Raw genomic sequence first — 15670 nt, 5'->3', positions numbered from 1 at the left:
CTGGTCTGGAATTTCTTGCCTCAAGGGATCCTCCCACCTTGGCCTCCCAAAGTGCTGGTGTGAGCCACTGCACCTGGCCAAGTACACTGTTCTTAACAACCTGTACAATCAAGCGCTGTTTATAGTTTGGCCTTCCCCCTCATGCTTTCTGAAGACGCCCTACTCTGTGACAGAGTAGCTTTCAATAAACTATCTCTTCTCACTATGGGGTGTTCCTTCTCTTGTTTTCTGAGGACACCCTACTCTGTAATAGGGTAGTCTCTAATAAACTATCTTCACTTCACTATACTCTGTGGCTCACTCAATTTTTTCCGGCGTGAGATACAAGAACCTGCTCCTGGGATCTAGGATGAGACCCCCTTTCTGGTAACATTGTGCCAGGATCGAATTCTCAGTGACTGTAATGCAGCCACGTCCAGGCTTCCATGGACACAGACCATTCAGTGGTGATTCCCACCCTTCCCTGTTATTGGAGATACTGTACTCTGTGTAAGTTTTGAGAGTTTACAGTGCAATTTCATTCATGTTCCCTTAGTTATCATTATGTTATCCTCAGTTAATCCTCCAAGCTGGTGGATTTATTCTGTCTTCTCCTCTCCTCTTTTTTTTTTCTTTTTTTGTTTGAGACAGAGTCTCGCTTTGTCGCCCAGGCTGGAGTGCAGTGGTGTGATCTCGGCTCACTGCAAGCTCCACCTCCCAGGTTCACACCATTCTCCTACCTGCCTCCTGAGTACCCGGGACTACAGGCACCCACCACCACACCCGCTAATTTTTTTGTATTTTTAGCAAGAGACAGGGTTCCACTGTGTTAGCCAGGATGGTCTCGATCTCCTGACCTCGTGATCCGCCTGCCTCGGCCTCCCAAAGTGCTGGGATTACAGGCGTGAGCCACCGCGCTCGGCTCCTCTCTCTTATTACTATTATTTTCTTTAACACAGGATGAAACAGGTTCAGAGAGAGGCAGTGACTGGTCTGAAGTCAGGAACTAAGCAAGTGGTCAAGCCATGCTCTGTGACTTCCAAGTGCATTCTTCATCTTCTTGTTTAATAAAGTCTTGTGGAAGATGATATGTGAAACAGTGAGTCTCAACAGCAGAAAAGAACGCAATGTTAATTCATGACCCATGGTTCTGATTAGACTTCCACTGCCAAAGTTAACTATTTTTTGTTTGTTTGTTTGTTTTTTAAGGCCAAGTCTCACCCTGTCGCTCAGGCTGGATTGCAGTGGCACAATCTCAGCTCACTGCAACCTCTGCCTCTAAGGTTCAACTTGCCTCAGCCTTCCGAGTAGCTGGGATTACAAGTGTCCACCACCACACCCAGCTAATTTTTTGTATCTTTAGTAGAGACGGGTTTCACCATGTTGGCCAGGCTGGTCTCGAACTCCTGACCTTGTGATCCACCTTCCTTGGCCTCCCAAAGTACTGGGATTATAGGCGTGAGCCACTATGCCCGGCCAACGTTAACTGTTTTAAGAAACTTTGCCTTGATTACAGTAATATGCGTTTTGTTTCAAAAAAACTTAGATAGCTGCAAGCCAAGCTTTTACAATGACCCATGTACAGTAGAGACATCAAGTTGGTACATTTACAGACTTTTCTTCCCCTTTTTATTTTCAAACTCAGAGAAAAGTTGAAAGACTAGTCCAGTGATCACCATGAATCCTACCAACTAGATCCAGTAATTTCTTTTTTTTTTTTTTTTTTTTGAGACGGAGTCTCGCTCTGTCGCCCAGGCTGGAGTGCAGTGGCCGGATCTCAGCTCACTGCAAGCTCCGCCTCCCGAGTTTACACCATTCTCCTGCCTCAGCCTCCGGAGTAGCTGGGACTACAGGCGCCCGCCACCTCGCCCGGCTAGTTTTTTGTATTTTTAGTAGAGACGGGGTTTCACCGTGTTAGCCAGGATGGTCTCGATCTCCTGACCTCGTGATCCGCCCGTCTCGGCCTCCCAAAGTGCTGGGATTACAGGCTTCGGCCACCGCGTCCGGCTAGATCCAGTAATTTCACAATGCTTTTGAAATATGTAAAGTGAGCACAACATCTGCAATTAGCACACTCTATGGTGTAACAAAGCCCTTATTTTGCTGCACCGTCAGGGGCCGATGGGAGTGGAGTTAGGACATGGAGGGGCCTCACTGTGGGACTGGGAAACTCATTTTGCTAGAATCATTGGAATCATGTGGTAACAAATGCAGCCATGTGAGGGAAAAGTGAGCTGACCTCAGTGCCATGGGTTCAAAGGTCTTGTTTTGTTCAAACATAAGCAAGGTCTATGTTTTCGTCTCAGGTAAATATGGATCGGAGGGATTTTTGGACACACCTGAGAAAGTGAAAAGGAATTGAGTGATTCCAATCTTGTAGGAAGTGGGGGAGCGGAGAGTCACATGTGGGAGAGCAGCTTCGAAGGATGCTGGCTGTTCTAAAGACTTATCTTCCCCACACGACCACTTCCTCTGCCCCCTCCCAGGGCCCCTCTTACATCTCTCTTGACAGAGGCTGCTGAACCTGTTTGGCCTCTCACATCTGGGGGAAGAACAGAGTGCGAGGACAGGCCCTTTAGGAGCCTGGGGGCCTCAGTGTGTGTTCTCAGCTGGGCACTGTCTCTGCTCTAATTCTTGTTCCATGTGGTCACCTCCCCAAGCATGAAAAGAGCTCAGTTGGTGCTTAACTGTTAGGTTAAGCCTTGGATAAGATTTTTGGGCCCTTGCAAAGGCCAATTATATAGGCCTCTGTCAATAAATAATGTTCAGCCAAGCACAGTGGCTCACACCTGTAATCCCAGCACTTTGGGAGGCCAAGGTGGGCAGATCACTTGAGGCCAGGAATTCAAGACTAGCCTGGCCAACATGGCGAAACCCCATCTCAACCAAAAATACAAAAAATTAGCTAGGCGTGGTGGTGCGTGCCTGTAATCCCAGCTACTCAGGAGGCTGAGAATTGCTTGAAGCCGGGAGGCGGAGGTTACGGTGAGCCGAGATCACACCACTGCACTCCAGCCTGGGTGACAGAGTGAGACTCATTCTCAAAAATAAATAAATAAGTAGATAAATAAATAAAGTTCAATGTTTGCTGAGTCCTGTTAGCCTGATTATTAGACATTCTTGTCTCTCCTTAGGGGGTGGCATAGTTCCTTGCTCCTGGCACCCCGTTTCTAGCCTTACACCCCAGCTGTAAGCTTTACTTACACATGGCCATATACACTGTGGCTTCCTAAAACTCCCAGCCCCACACCCCTCAATGTGGCCTTGACAGATTTCCATCCACAGATGTCCTCACAATGGAATGTCTTGTTTTTTTCCACCTCACCCAAAAGGTGAGCATCAGAACTCTGCTAGACTTTTTTTTGTAGGCATGAGGGGTCTTGCTATGTTGCCCAGGCTGACCTCAAACAATCTTCCCACCTTGACCTCTCAAAGTACTGGGAATATAGCATGAGCCCCCATTCCCAACTCCACTCTTTTAGACTCTCTAAAACCAAAATAGTGATCCCCAAATGCCTTATGGGAAGGCACAGGCAACGTTACACCCCCAAGCATTCATCTGTGCACTCCTTTCCCCTCTGGGAAATCTCTCTGGAATTCCAGATGCCATTTCCTTCTGGTGCAGCTCACAAGGAAGCAGAAACCAAGACTCAGATGATGGGCTGCTTTCAGCGGACACTTGGTGTTTGCACGCAAAACCACCTCCTCCATCCCAGAAAACTAGGTTGATCTGGTAGAGGGGAAGAGGAGAGAGGTTCAGGGCTAACCTGGCCTTCAGAGAAAGGGTCGGGGGACTAGAGACCTCGATGGAAGCGGGCAGTGACAAACATAAGGAGTGAGAACCAGGGACCAGAGTGAACCCTCCTCAAGCTGGCCAATGGCACATAGCCCCCGGACAGTCGCGGGTTCCCTGAGTGGAACGTGGGTGACGTGGACACCTGGTAGGTAATAGGATGAAGTTAGGAGAGGGAAACTAGGTCTCCAACCCAGGTGGAGGTGAGTAACTGGGAAGAGGGCAACCTCTGGGACGAAGGGGTGGAGTACCAGAAGAACAGTGATGGCCATGGAGGCAGTCAAGAGCCATGCCCCAGCGGTGCAGTGGGCAGTTCTCAGTGGGAGAATCTCAAGAGCCCCTGAGAGATGGCGAAGGAGCAGTGAGCATGCCTGTCTGTCATCTAGTGCCAACTTACATCTGAGTTGGCCACATCTGTCTCTGTCCTTCTCCCCTGTCCTTGATCCCTGGAGGATCAGAAATGGCCACCAGCAAGAAGGGAGGAGGAAGGAAGAGGAGAGGAAATAAAGGTGGTTGAGAAGTCGGCAAAGGGGAGAAACTGCATTAGATGAGTCTGAAGGCGATACTACAATAACCAGATGATGGAGGATCTCAACTGTCCAAGTGTAAAAATGAAGAAATGGCTTTATTTTTCTAATAACTGCTACTGACTGCTTTCCTGCAGGTAGCAAGATCCCTTAGAGACCTCTCAGCTCAAAACCCAGTTTGTAATTATTTGATTGGAACAGACTTCCTAAAGCATGAATAAACAAAGGGGCTACTCACTATCTAAGAGTTGCAATGGAACCAGCCTGAAATTCTTTCCAAGGGAAGAACGAATCCAGTCTTGAGTTGAAAGCAACACCTTACTGTGATTACTTTGTTCAACAAACTGGTTACAATTAATTACTAAGTGAGTAAGAATAATTTCCCATTTATTTATACATCTTCCTGTATTACTTATTGGCCCATTTCATTAATCATTTTTTTTTCTTTCTTTTTTTTTTTTTTTTTGAAAGGGAGTCTCACTCTGCTGCCCAGGCTAGACTGCAGTGGCGTGATCTCGGCTCACTGCAACCTCTGCCACCCAGGTTCAAGCGATTCTTCTGCCTCAGCCTTCCAAGTAGCTAGGATTACAGGTGCCTACCACCGTGCCTGGCTAATTTTTGTAGTTTTAGTAGAGATGGGGTTCAACCTCTTGGCCATGCTGATTTTGAACTCCTGACCTCGAGAGCCACCGTGCCTGGCCTCATCCATTTTTTTTCTATTAAGGATTTCATAACTCTCTTATCAATTTGCCTGAACATTTTCTATATTAAGGATATTAATTTATCATATCAGTGTCAATATTTTTTCTGGGTTTGTCCAATTTATGAACACGTGTGATTTTTTTTTCTTCTTTTTTTTTTTTTTGAGACGGAGTCTTGCTCTGTCACCCAGGCTGGAGTGCCGTGGCACGATCTCGGCTCACTACAGCCTCCGCCTCCTGGGTTCAGGTGATTCTCCTGCCTCACTCTCCCGAGTAGCTAGGATTACAGGCACGTGCCACCACGCCAGGCTAATTTTTGTATTTTTAGTAGAGGCAGGTTTTCACCATGTTGGCCAGGCTGGTCTCAAACTCCTGACCTCAGGTGATCCACCCGCCTTGGCCTCCCAAAGTGCGGGGATTATGGGCGTGAGTCACCTCACCCGGCCGATTTTTTTTTCTTTTTAACTTAAGAAGTTCTTCCCCATCCTACCAACAGATCATCACCAAAATGTTAACAATGAGATTATGAAGGATTTTTTTTTGTTATAATTTCTGTACTTTACTTTTTCCTTTTTCTTTTTCTTTTTTTTTTTTTCTGTTGAGACAGGATCTTACTCTGTCACCCATGCTGGAATGCAAGGGCACGATCATGGCTTACTACAGCTTCAACCTCCCGGGCGCAAGTGATCCTCCTGCCTCAACCAATAGCTGGGACTACGGGCAATGCCACCATGCCCAGCTAATTGTTTTTTTGAGACAGAGTTTCACTCTTGTTACCCAGGCTGGAGCGCAATGGCATGAACTTGGCTCACTGCAACCTCCGCCTCCCAGGTTCAAGCGATTGTCCTGCCTCAGCCTCCTGAGTAGCTGGGATTACAGGTGTGCGGCACCACACCTGGCAAATTTTTTGTATTTTTAGTAGAGATGGGGTTTCACCATGTTGGCCAGGCTGGTCTCAAACTGATGACCTCAGGTGATCCGCCTGCCTCGGCCTCCCAAAGTGCTGGAATTACAGGCATGAGCCACTGCGCCTGGCCTTGCCTAGCTAACTTTTTTTTTTTTTTTTTTTTTTTGTAGAGATGGGGTTTCACCATGCTGCTCAGGCTGGTCTCAAACTCCTGGCCTTAAGTGATCCTCCCGCCTCAGACTCCCAAAGTGCTGGGATTACAGGCATAAGCCATGGCGTCCGCCTGTACTTTACTCTTAATAGTAAACAGTCTTTTATTTCTCTTTCTTTTTGTAAACAGTCTTTTATAACCAGATTTTAAAAAATAGCCACTCTTCACGAGAGCGGCGCGGCTCTCTGCTGGGTGTGCATTACCTGCGTTCTGCTCCATGCTCTCCCTGATGCCATCTAGGAGCTCCTGTGCATCTTCCACATTCTCCTCCTCCTCTTCCTCTTCGACTTCTTCTTCTCCTTCCCCTATATCCTTAGGGGCAACAATCGTCTCCTGCATACCACAGGGATATTCACATTGGTTGATGCCCCACATTGATTTGCTACTCACAAATCAGCTGGCAGGTGATCCTGGAAAAAGCTTGGGACCCAAACAGGACATGTACCCTATGACAGCTGTCATGCAACATTTTGCAGGATGCACATATCCACAAAGACACATGAGATCCTTGAGGTTTTTCTTAACAGCATATTTAAGAGATAAGTATATCTTTGTGCTAATGCCGGAACTGCTTGAGTCAACATTTTTCTAATGTGTTATTCTAAGGTATGGGGTTGTATCTTCCTTGAAGGAACCACATGTTGTAGAAATCAAGACTTTTAATAATCATTTATGAAAACTACCTCAGTATCAGCCATTTCCAATAAAATGATAAAAAGCAGTTTATAAATAAAGTTTGATAATACCCTGAGAAACATACAACACGAATAAAACACCTAAAAGTGTTCCAGGCAACAGAGAGAACACAAGCTATACTTTGAACCACAGCTGGAGGCAGACTACATTTCAAGGGCAACTCATGGAAGCTGCTTCCATCTCAGAGGAAAGCCCTGTAGAGTTTTGTGTTTTCATAACTGGGGGCAACAATAAAATTCAATGAAAATAACATCTCCTGTTTACTGACATATGAAATCAGTTGCTTGTTTATTATAAAACTAAAAAAAGCATTTCTAAAATGTTAAAATTCCCAATAAAGTAGTTAAAAGCCATTTCAGGCTGGGTGTGGTGGCTCACACTTGTAATCCCAGCACTTTGGGAGGCCAAGGCGGGCGGATCACCTGAGCTCAGGAGTGTTCAAGACCAGCCTGGCCAACATGGTGAAACCCTGTCTCTACTAAAAATACAAAAATTAGTCAGGCATGGTGGTACGTGCCTGTAATCCCAGGCACTTGGGAGGCTGAGGCAGGAGAACTGCTTGAACCCAGGAGGCAGAGGTTGCAGTAAGCTGAGATCGTGCCACTGCACTACAGCCTGGGCAATAAAGTGAGACTCCGTCTCAAAAAAAAAAAAAGAAAAGCCATTTTACAAGATGGCTCTGAAGGTAAAGAAGGAAGATCCTTTCTTTCCCTAAGCTAAAGCAAAAGCAAAATCTTTAAAGGCCAAGAAGGCAGTGCTGAAAGGTGTCCACAGCCACAGAGAAAAGAAGATCTGCACGTCATCTACCTTCTGGTGTCCCAGGACACTGTGGCTCCAGGGGCAGCCCCGATATCCTCCGATGAGTGTCCTCAGGAGAAACCAGAGTGACCACTGTGCCATCATCAACTAACTTCCCCCGGCCTCTGAGTTGGCCACGAGGAAGAGAGGAGACAAACACACACTTGTATTCAATGCGGATGCCAAAGCCAGAAAGCGCCACATCCAACAGGCTGTGAAGAAGCTCTCTGACACCAGTGTGGCCAAGGTCAACACTCTGCTCAGGCCTGAGGGGGAAGAGAAGCCAGATGTTCCCCTGGCTACTGATTAGGACGCCTCGGATGTTGCCAAACAAAATTGGAATCATCTAAACTGCGTCCGGCTGGCTAAGTTGAATAATATACATATTTTCACCCTCAGAACAATACAGTAATTAATTAAAATGCCCAGGAAAATAGTTTAAAGTGTTACCAGTTTTGCTATGGCTTCAGAAATAACATCTTTCAGTTGGATGTGATGCAGTTTGTAGTACTTGGCCAATTCTTCAGCAATACTGGATTTTCCCACAGCAGGGGGACCGAGAATGCAGATCTTGATTGGCTGAAAGAGGAGAGAGTAAGGAACATAGGGCAAGCTATGAATGATCTGTAGATAGACAGAGTGGTTTTCTATTTCAGGGGAGTGCTTTTTTTTTTTTTTTTTTGAGACAGAGTCCAGTTGCTCAGGCTGGAGTGTAGTGGTGTGCGTCATCTCACTTACTGCAACCTCTACCTCCCAGGTTCAAGCGATTCTCGCCTCAGCCTCCTGAGTAGCTGAGACTACATGTGCGCACCACCATGCCTGGCTAATTTTTGTATTTTTTGTAGAGACGGGTTTTCTCCATGTTGGTCAAGCTGGTCTCAAACTCCTGGCCTCACATGATCTACCCACCTCGGCTTCCCAAAGTGCTGGGATTACAGGCATGAGCCACCGTGCCCAGCTGGGAGTGCCTTTTGAAAACAAAGCCTCTGGACCCTGCAGGCTAACTGTCACTCCTCTGTGGAGACTCCAGAGCCACGCCTCCACCCCCACCACCACCACGGTGGCTGCCACGTCATCCCTAAAGCGTCTGCCCCCTGGTCAGACAGTTCATGTTCTGGTTCATGTCCATTCATTCAGTAGGTATTCAATAGGCACCAACTACGTGGGCTGATCTGGGGCTGGTGGATAGGAACACATAAGAAGATGTGTCAGGAACAACACAGATCACTAAAGAGTAAGTGCTCAGGAATTACACGCTACCAGTTTCACAAGACAGTGCACAGTACAGGGCATTTTGCTACCTTTGTAACAGTAACAAAGCAAAGAATTTCTGGTTCAGTGTGCAAGGGGCCTAATTCACTGCCTGAATACTATTTCTGTACTGAATTTGGTCTTTAATTATTTGTTTTGTTTTGTTTGTTTTGTATTGAGATAGGCGCTCCCTCTGTTGCCCAGGCTGGAGTGTAGTGGTGCGATCACAGCTCACTGCAGCCTCAAACTCCTGGGCTCAAACTATCCTCCCAGCTCAGCCTCACAAGTATCTGGGACTACAGATGCACACCACCATGTTCGTCTACTTTTTATACTTTCTGTAGAGATGAGATCTCACTGTGTGGCTCAGGCTGGTCCCAAACTCCTGCACTCAAGCAATCCTCCTGCCTCGGCCTCCCAAAGTGTTGGGATTACAGGTGTGAGCCACTGCACCTGGCTTGGTCTTTTATTATTATTATTATTATTATTATTATTTTGAGACAGAATTTTACTCTTATTGCCCAAACTGGAGTGCAATGGCGCAATCTCGGCTCACTGCAAGGTCCGCCTCCCGGGTTCAAGTGATTGTCCTGCCTTAGCCTCCTGAGTAGCTGGGATTACTGGTGCACACCACCACACTCAGCTAATTTTTTGTATTTTTAGTAGAAATGGGGTTTCACCAAGTTAACCAGGCTGGTCTTGAACTCCTGACCTCAGGTGATCCACCCACCCAACCTCCCAAAGTGCTAGGATTACAGGTGTGAGCCACCACGCTTAGCCAATCATTTTTTAGCACAGTTAATTTATTCTAATTTTTAGGCCAGGCATTGTGGCTCATGCCTGTAATCCCAGCAGTTTAGGAGGCTGAGGCAGGAGGATCCCTGGAGCCCAGGAGTTCGAGGCCAGCCTGAGCAATATAGGGAGGTCCCCGTCTCTACAAAAAACGAAGCCAGCTTCAGCAATATAGTGAGATCCCCATCTCTACAAAAAAAAAAAAAAATTTTTTAATATTGGCTGGGCATAGTCGCATGTGCCTGTGGTCCCAGCTACTTAGGGGCCCAGGCTGAGGCAGGAGGAGTGCTTAAGCCCAGGAGGTCTAGGCTGCAGTGAGTCGCAGTCACACCACTGCACTCCAAGCTGGGCAACAGAGCAACACCCTGTCTCAATTTTTAAAAATTTATTCTAATTTTTTAAAAACATACTCATTTAAAAAAAAACCACCATTTCTCCTGCTGATAAATTTGACTGAATGCTAAAGAAGCCCTGTGGTGTTCCTAATCAGTGAGTAAATATTCATTTCTAACAGAGGTCAAAATATCAGTAACATATAGTTATTTATTTCAAAAAGATCCAAACAGTTGTGAAACTGAGGGCCCGTATTTTGCAAGGTAAATTTTGGAATTGTGCTCATGAAAAGGATTTCCATTGGTAGAGTGTCCGTATGCTTACAGATTATATAATTTCATCCACCAAGTTGGTTATTATCATTACTACCATTTGACAGGTGAGGAAACCAAGACGGTGAAGGAAGTAGGCAGCACACAGGATGGTTCTGGTGAGGAGTGCGGTCCTGTCAGATAGGGATGATGGATGCTTCTGGTGAGGAGCACTATCCCACCGGATAGGGATGATGGATGGTTCTGGTGAGGAGCACGGTCCTGTCAGATAGGGATGATGGATGCTTCTGGTGAGGAGCACAGTCCTGTTGGATAGGGATGATGGGTGGTTCTCGTGAGCAGTGTGACCCCATCGGATAGGGATGATGAATGGTTCTGGTGAGGAGTGCTGTCCCATCGGATAGGGATGATGGATGGTTCTGGTGAGGAGTGTGACCCCTTCGGATAGGGATGATGGATGGTTCTGGTGAGGAGTGTGACCCCTTTGGATAGGGATGATGGATGGTTCTGGTGAGGAGTGTGACCCCTTTGGATAGGGATGATGGATGGTTCTGGTGAGGTGTGCAGTCCTGTCGGATAGGGATGATGAATGGTTCTGGCAAGGAGTGTGACCTTGTTGGATAGGGATGATGGATGGTTCTGGCAAGGAGTGTGACCTTGTTGGATAGGGATGATGGACGGTTCTGGTGAGTGCAGTCCTGTCTGATAAGGAGGATGGATGGTTCTGGTGAGGAGTGCAGTCCTATCGGATAGGGATGATGGATGTTTCTGGTGAGTGCAGTCCTGTCGTATAGGGAGGATGGATGGTTCTGGTGAGGAGTGCTGTCCCATTGGATAGGGATGATGGATGGTTCTGGTGAGGAGTGCAGTCCTATCGGATAGGGATGATGGATGTTTCTGGTGAGTGCAGTCCTGTCGTATAGGGAGGATGGATGGTTCTGGTGAGGAGTGCTGTCCCATTGGATAGGGATGATGGATGGTTCTGGTGAGGAGTGTGACCCCTTTGGATAGGGATGATGGATGGTTCTGGTGAGGAGTGTGACCCCTTTGGATAGGGATGATGGATGGTTCTGGTGAGGTGTGCAGTCCTGTCGGATAGGGATGATGAATGGTTCTGGCAAGGAGTGTGACCTTGTTGGATAGGGATGATGGATGGTTCTGGCAAGGAGTGTGACCTTGTTGGATAGGGATGATGGATGTTTCTGGTGAGTGCAGTCCTGTCGTATAGGGAGGATGGATGGTTCTGGTGAGGAGTGCTGTCCCATTGGATAGGGATGATGGATGGTTCTGGTGAAGAGCATGGTCCCGTCGGGTAGGGAGGATGGATGGCTCTGGTGAGGAGTGCTGTCCCATTGGATAGGGATGATGGATGGTTCTGGTGAAGAGCATGGTCCCGTCGGGTAGGGAGGATGGATGGCTCTGGTGAGGAGTGCTGTCCCATTGGATAGGGATGATGGATGGTTCTGGTGAAGAGCATGGTCCCGTCGGGTAGGGAGGATGGATGGCTCTGGTGAGGAGTGCTGTCCCATTGGATAGGGATGATGGATGGTTCTGGTGAGGAGTGTGACCCCTTTGGATAGGGATGATGGATGGTTCTGGTGAGGAGTGTGACCCCTTTGGATAGGGATGATGGATGGTTCTGGTGAGGTGTGCAGTCCTGTCGGATAGGGATGATGAATGGTTCTGGCAAGGAGTGTGACCTTGTTGGATAGGGATGATGGATGGTTCTGGCAAGGAGTGTGACCTTGTTGGATAGGGATGATGGATGGTTCTGGTGAGTGCAGTCCTGTCTGATAAGGAGGATGGATGGTTCTGGTGAGAAGTGCAGTCCTATCGGATAGGGATGATGGATGTTTCTGGTGAGTGCAGTCCTGTCGTATAGGGAGGATGGATGGTTCTGGTGAGGAGTGCTGTCCCATTGGATAGGGATGATGGATGGTTCTGGTGAAGAGCATGGTCCCGTCGGGTAGGGAGGATGGATGGCTCTGGTGAGGAGTGCTGTCCCATTGGATAGGGATGATGGATGGTTCTGGTGAAGAGCATGGTCCCGTCGGGTAGGGAGGATGGATGGCTCTGGTGAGGAGTGCTGTCCCATTGGATAGGGATGATGGATGGTTCTGGTGAGGAGTGTGACCCCTTTGGATAGGGATGATGGATGGTTCTGGTGAGGAGTGTGACCCCTTTGGATAGGGATGATGGATGGTTCTGGTGAGGTGTGCAGTCCTGTCGGATAGGGATGATGAATGGTTCTGGCAAGGAGTGTGACCTTGTTGGATAGGGATGATGGATGGTTCTGGCAAGGAGTGTGACCTTGTTGGATAGGGATGATGGATGGTTCTGGTGAGTGCAGTCCTGTCTGATAAGGAGGATGGATGGTTCTGGTGAGAAGTGCAGTCCTATCGGATAGGGATGATGGATGTTTCTGGTGAGTGCAGTCCTGTCGTATAGGGAGGATGGATGGTTCTGGTGAGGAGTGCTGTCCCATTGGATAGGGATGATGGATGGTTCTGGTGAAGAGCATGGTCCCGTCGGGTAGGGAGGATGGATGGCTCTGGTGAGGAGTGCTGTCCCATTGGATAGGGATGATGGATGGTTCTGGTGAAGAGCATGGTCCCGTCGGGTAGGGAGGATGGATGGCTCTGGTGAGGAGTGCTGTCCCATTGGATAGGGATGATGGATGGTTCTGGTGAAGAGCATGGTCCCGTCGGATAGGGAGGATGGATGGTTCTGGTGAGGAACACAGTCCTGTTGGATAGGGATGATAGATGGTTCTGGTGAGGAGTGCAGCCCTGTCGGATAGAGAGGATGGATGGTTCTGGTGAGGAGTGCGGCCCCGTCAGATAGGGATGATGGATGGTACTGGTGAGGAGTGTGGCCCCATCGGATAGGGAGGATGGCAGGCAGCTGAAGGAGGCAGTTCCGGAGCTGAGTCCTGATGAGCCGGGCTGGGTCCCTGGAGAGGTGCAGTGCATTCACCAAGGCCTGAGATCCGGCTGTCAACTGAGCACGTTCAGGTGTCTCATTTGTCCACAGACCAAGAGTGGGTCCGACCAAGAGGAGGCTCACTTTATCCGGGTGTGAAACCAGGATGCCAATCCATTCGTTTATTTACCGTGAGAAGTATGACTGCCACTGAATCAAATGACTGCCACTGAATCAACCACTCCAAGTTCACATGTTTGGTACATTTACTCCTTTTGAGCTGACGGACACTGGGAGCCAAGTCTTACAGGGCTGCTTGATGAGCTTTGATGAGAACAAGGGAAGTAGGATGAACTAACTGGAGGCAATGGGTCAAGGTGGCTTGATGCGTCTGTCTCTGAAGCAGCAATGACTTTTCCTTGCTAAAGGCACTGCGATCACGCAAGTGCGTGGCTTGAGACTCCATCTTTTGGGGATGTCTCTGGGTGACACCTGTGGGTCTACACTGGCCTCGGTAGTGTTTCCTGTGGCTAACTGACCCTAGGGACAGACATACTCTATTTAGTTTTTAGATATACTATTCCCTCTATCATGTTCTTGTCCAGTCTTGCTCATCAGGAACCATACGGTCTCTTCAAACTGTCTTGTCATATTTCTACTCTGTGTGTTGTTGTTACAGTTGACCTAGAGAGGACATTAGTCTAACTTCTGAGATATATCTCAGGATAACCTCCCAGTACAGCCACCATGAGGATCTTAGATGCTTAAAGGGATCATTATTTCTTTAGCTAAGTGGTACATGTTTTGCTTATTCTTAACTAGACATGCTTTTCTCCCAAGAGAATATGGTTCTAAGGATATGACGGTGACACTATACTTGCTTATGTAGAGCGTTCCCTTCAACAGTGATAATTATGATTATGATGACACCTGTTACTCACATATGCCATTTTACAGTTTTCAAAACGCTTTCTTTTTTTTTTTTTTTTTTTTTTTTTTTGAGACTGAGTCTCGCTCTGTCGCCCAGGCTGGAGTGCAGTGGCCGGATCTCAGCTCACTGCCAGCTCCGCCTCCCGGGTTTACGCCATTCTCCTGCCTCAGCCTCCCGAGTAGCTGGGATTACAGGCGCCCGCCACCTCGCCCGGCTAGTTTTTTTGTATTTTTTTAGTAGAGACGGGGTTTCACCGTGTTCGTCAGGATGGTCTCGATCTCCTGACCTCGTGATCCGCCCGTCTCGGCCTCCCAAAGTGCTGGGATTACAGGCTTGAGCCACCGCGCCCGGCCCAAAACGCTTTCTTGTGTATGACCTACTTTTGTCTTTAGAATGTTTCCCTGGGACACAGCCAAAGCTCTACACAGGTGCTTCACTGATCTGATTTCAGAGAGCCAAGTGTGGCCGCCCTGCAGTTAGATGTGGACATTCTAGTTACGTCTGCATCCTACCTAGTTTGAATCTCTGACTAGCTGTGTGACCTTGAAAAAGTTGCTACCTACTCAGGAGGCTGAGGCAGGAGGATCACTTGAACCCTGGAGGCAGAGGTTGAAGTGAGCCGAGATCACGCCACTGTCCTCCAGCCTGGGCTATGGAGCGACACTCTGTCTCAAAAAAAGAAAAAAAAAGAAAGAAAAAGAAAAAGTTGCTGCAACCAGGCACGGTGGCTCAAACCTGTAATCCCAGCACTATGGGAGGCCAATGCAAGCGGATTGCTTGAGGCCAGGAGTTCAAAACCAGCCTGGTCCACATAGTGAAACCCCATTTCTACTAAAATTACAAAAATTAGCCAGATGTGGTAGTGCACGCCTATAGTCTCAGGTACTGCTCAGGAGGCTGAGGCATGAGAATTGCTTCAACCCAGGACGCAAAGGTTGCTGTGAGCTGAGATCACACTGCAGGACTCCAGCCTGGGCAACAGAGTGAGACTCTGTCTAAAAAAAAAAAAAAGAAAAGAGAAAAAAAAAAAAGTTACTTCATCTCTCTGAGCCTTAGTTTCCTCATCTATACTATGGAAATAAGAATATCTACTTTTCACCATAAAAAATGGTAAGTGTGTGAGTTCACACAGATGTTAATTAGCTCGATTTAGCCATTCCACAGTGTCTACATATTTCAAAACATTATGTTGTACAGGATACATGTATGTAATCTATTTGTCCATTTCAATTAATTAATTTTTTAAAAAGAATATCGACCTTGAAAAGCTGTGATAATTAAAATGACCAGTGAGTCCTCTGACCACTTAGAAAGAGGTCAAAGTAGTAATCAGGCTTCTTCTACCTCCCACATGTATACCTAGGACTGAGACAAGCCAGCCAGTAAGGCACTTGATATTTTTCCCTATTTAATATTCTTCTTTATATGGACAACACTGTGACATCACTCGAGTTTTCTATCATGTGCAATTTGCATACATTATTATCTATGTTAACTTTAAAACTGTTCATGTTTGGTTGACAAGTATTAATTTAACATACACGTAAATTTGTTAGA

The 15670-nt window shown here is 47.3% G+C and overlaps 1 protein-coding gene across 5 annotated transcripts in view; it reads right to left on the bottom strand.

Annotated features, from left to right (window-relative positions):
* Positions 1 to 15670, bottom strand: part of AK7 (adenylate kinase 7) — a 100992-nt gene that overhangs the window by 24108 nt on the left and 61214 nt on the right. For all 5 annotated transcript variants that reach the window (XM_010353682.2, XM_030930940.1, XM_030930941.1 and 2 more), the window contains 2 exons: positions 8063 to 8191; positions 6322 to 6451 (listed from right to left, as the gene is read on the bottom strand). In XM_010353682.2, the coding sequence (XP_010351984.1) occupies positions 6322 to 6451; positions 8063 to 8191 (259 nt within the window). The remainder of the gene's footprint in view (positions 1 to 6321; positions 6452 to 8062; positions 8192 to 15670) is intronic.

Source organism: Rhinopithecus roxellana, chromosome 5 (genome assembly GCF_007565055.1).
Source record: "Rhinopithecus roxellana isolate Shanxi Qingling chromosome 5, ASM756505v1, whole genome shotgun sequence".
NCBI lineage: Eukaryota > Metazoa > Chordata > Mammalia > Primates > Cercopithecidae > Rhinopithecus > Rhinopithecus roxellana.
This window is presented reverse-complemented; position numbering and strand designations above follow the sequence as displayed.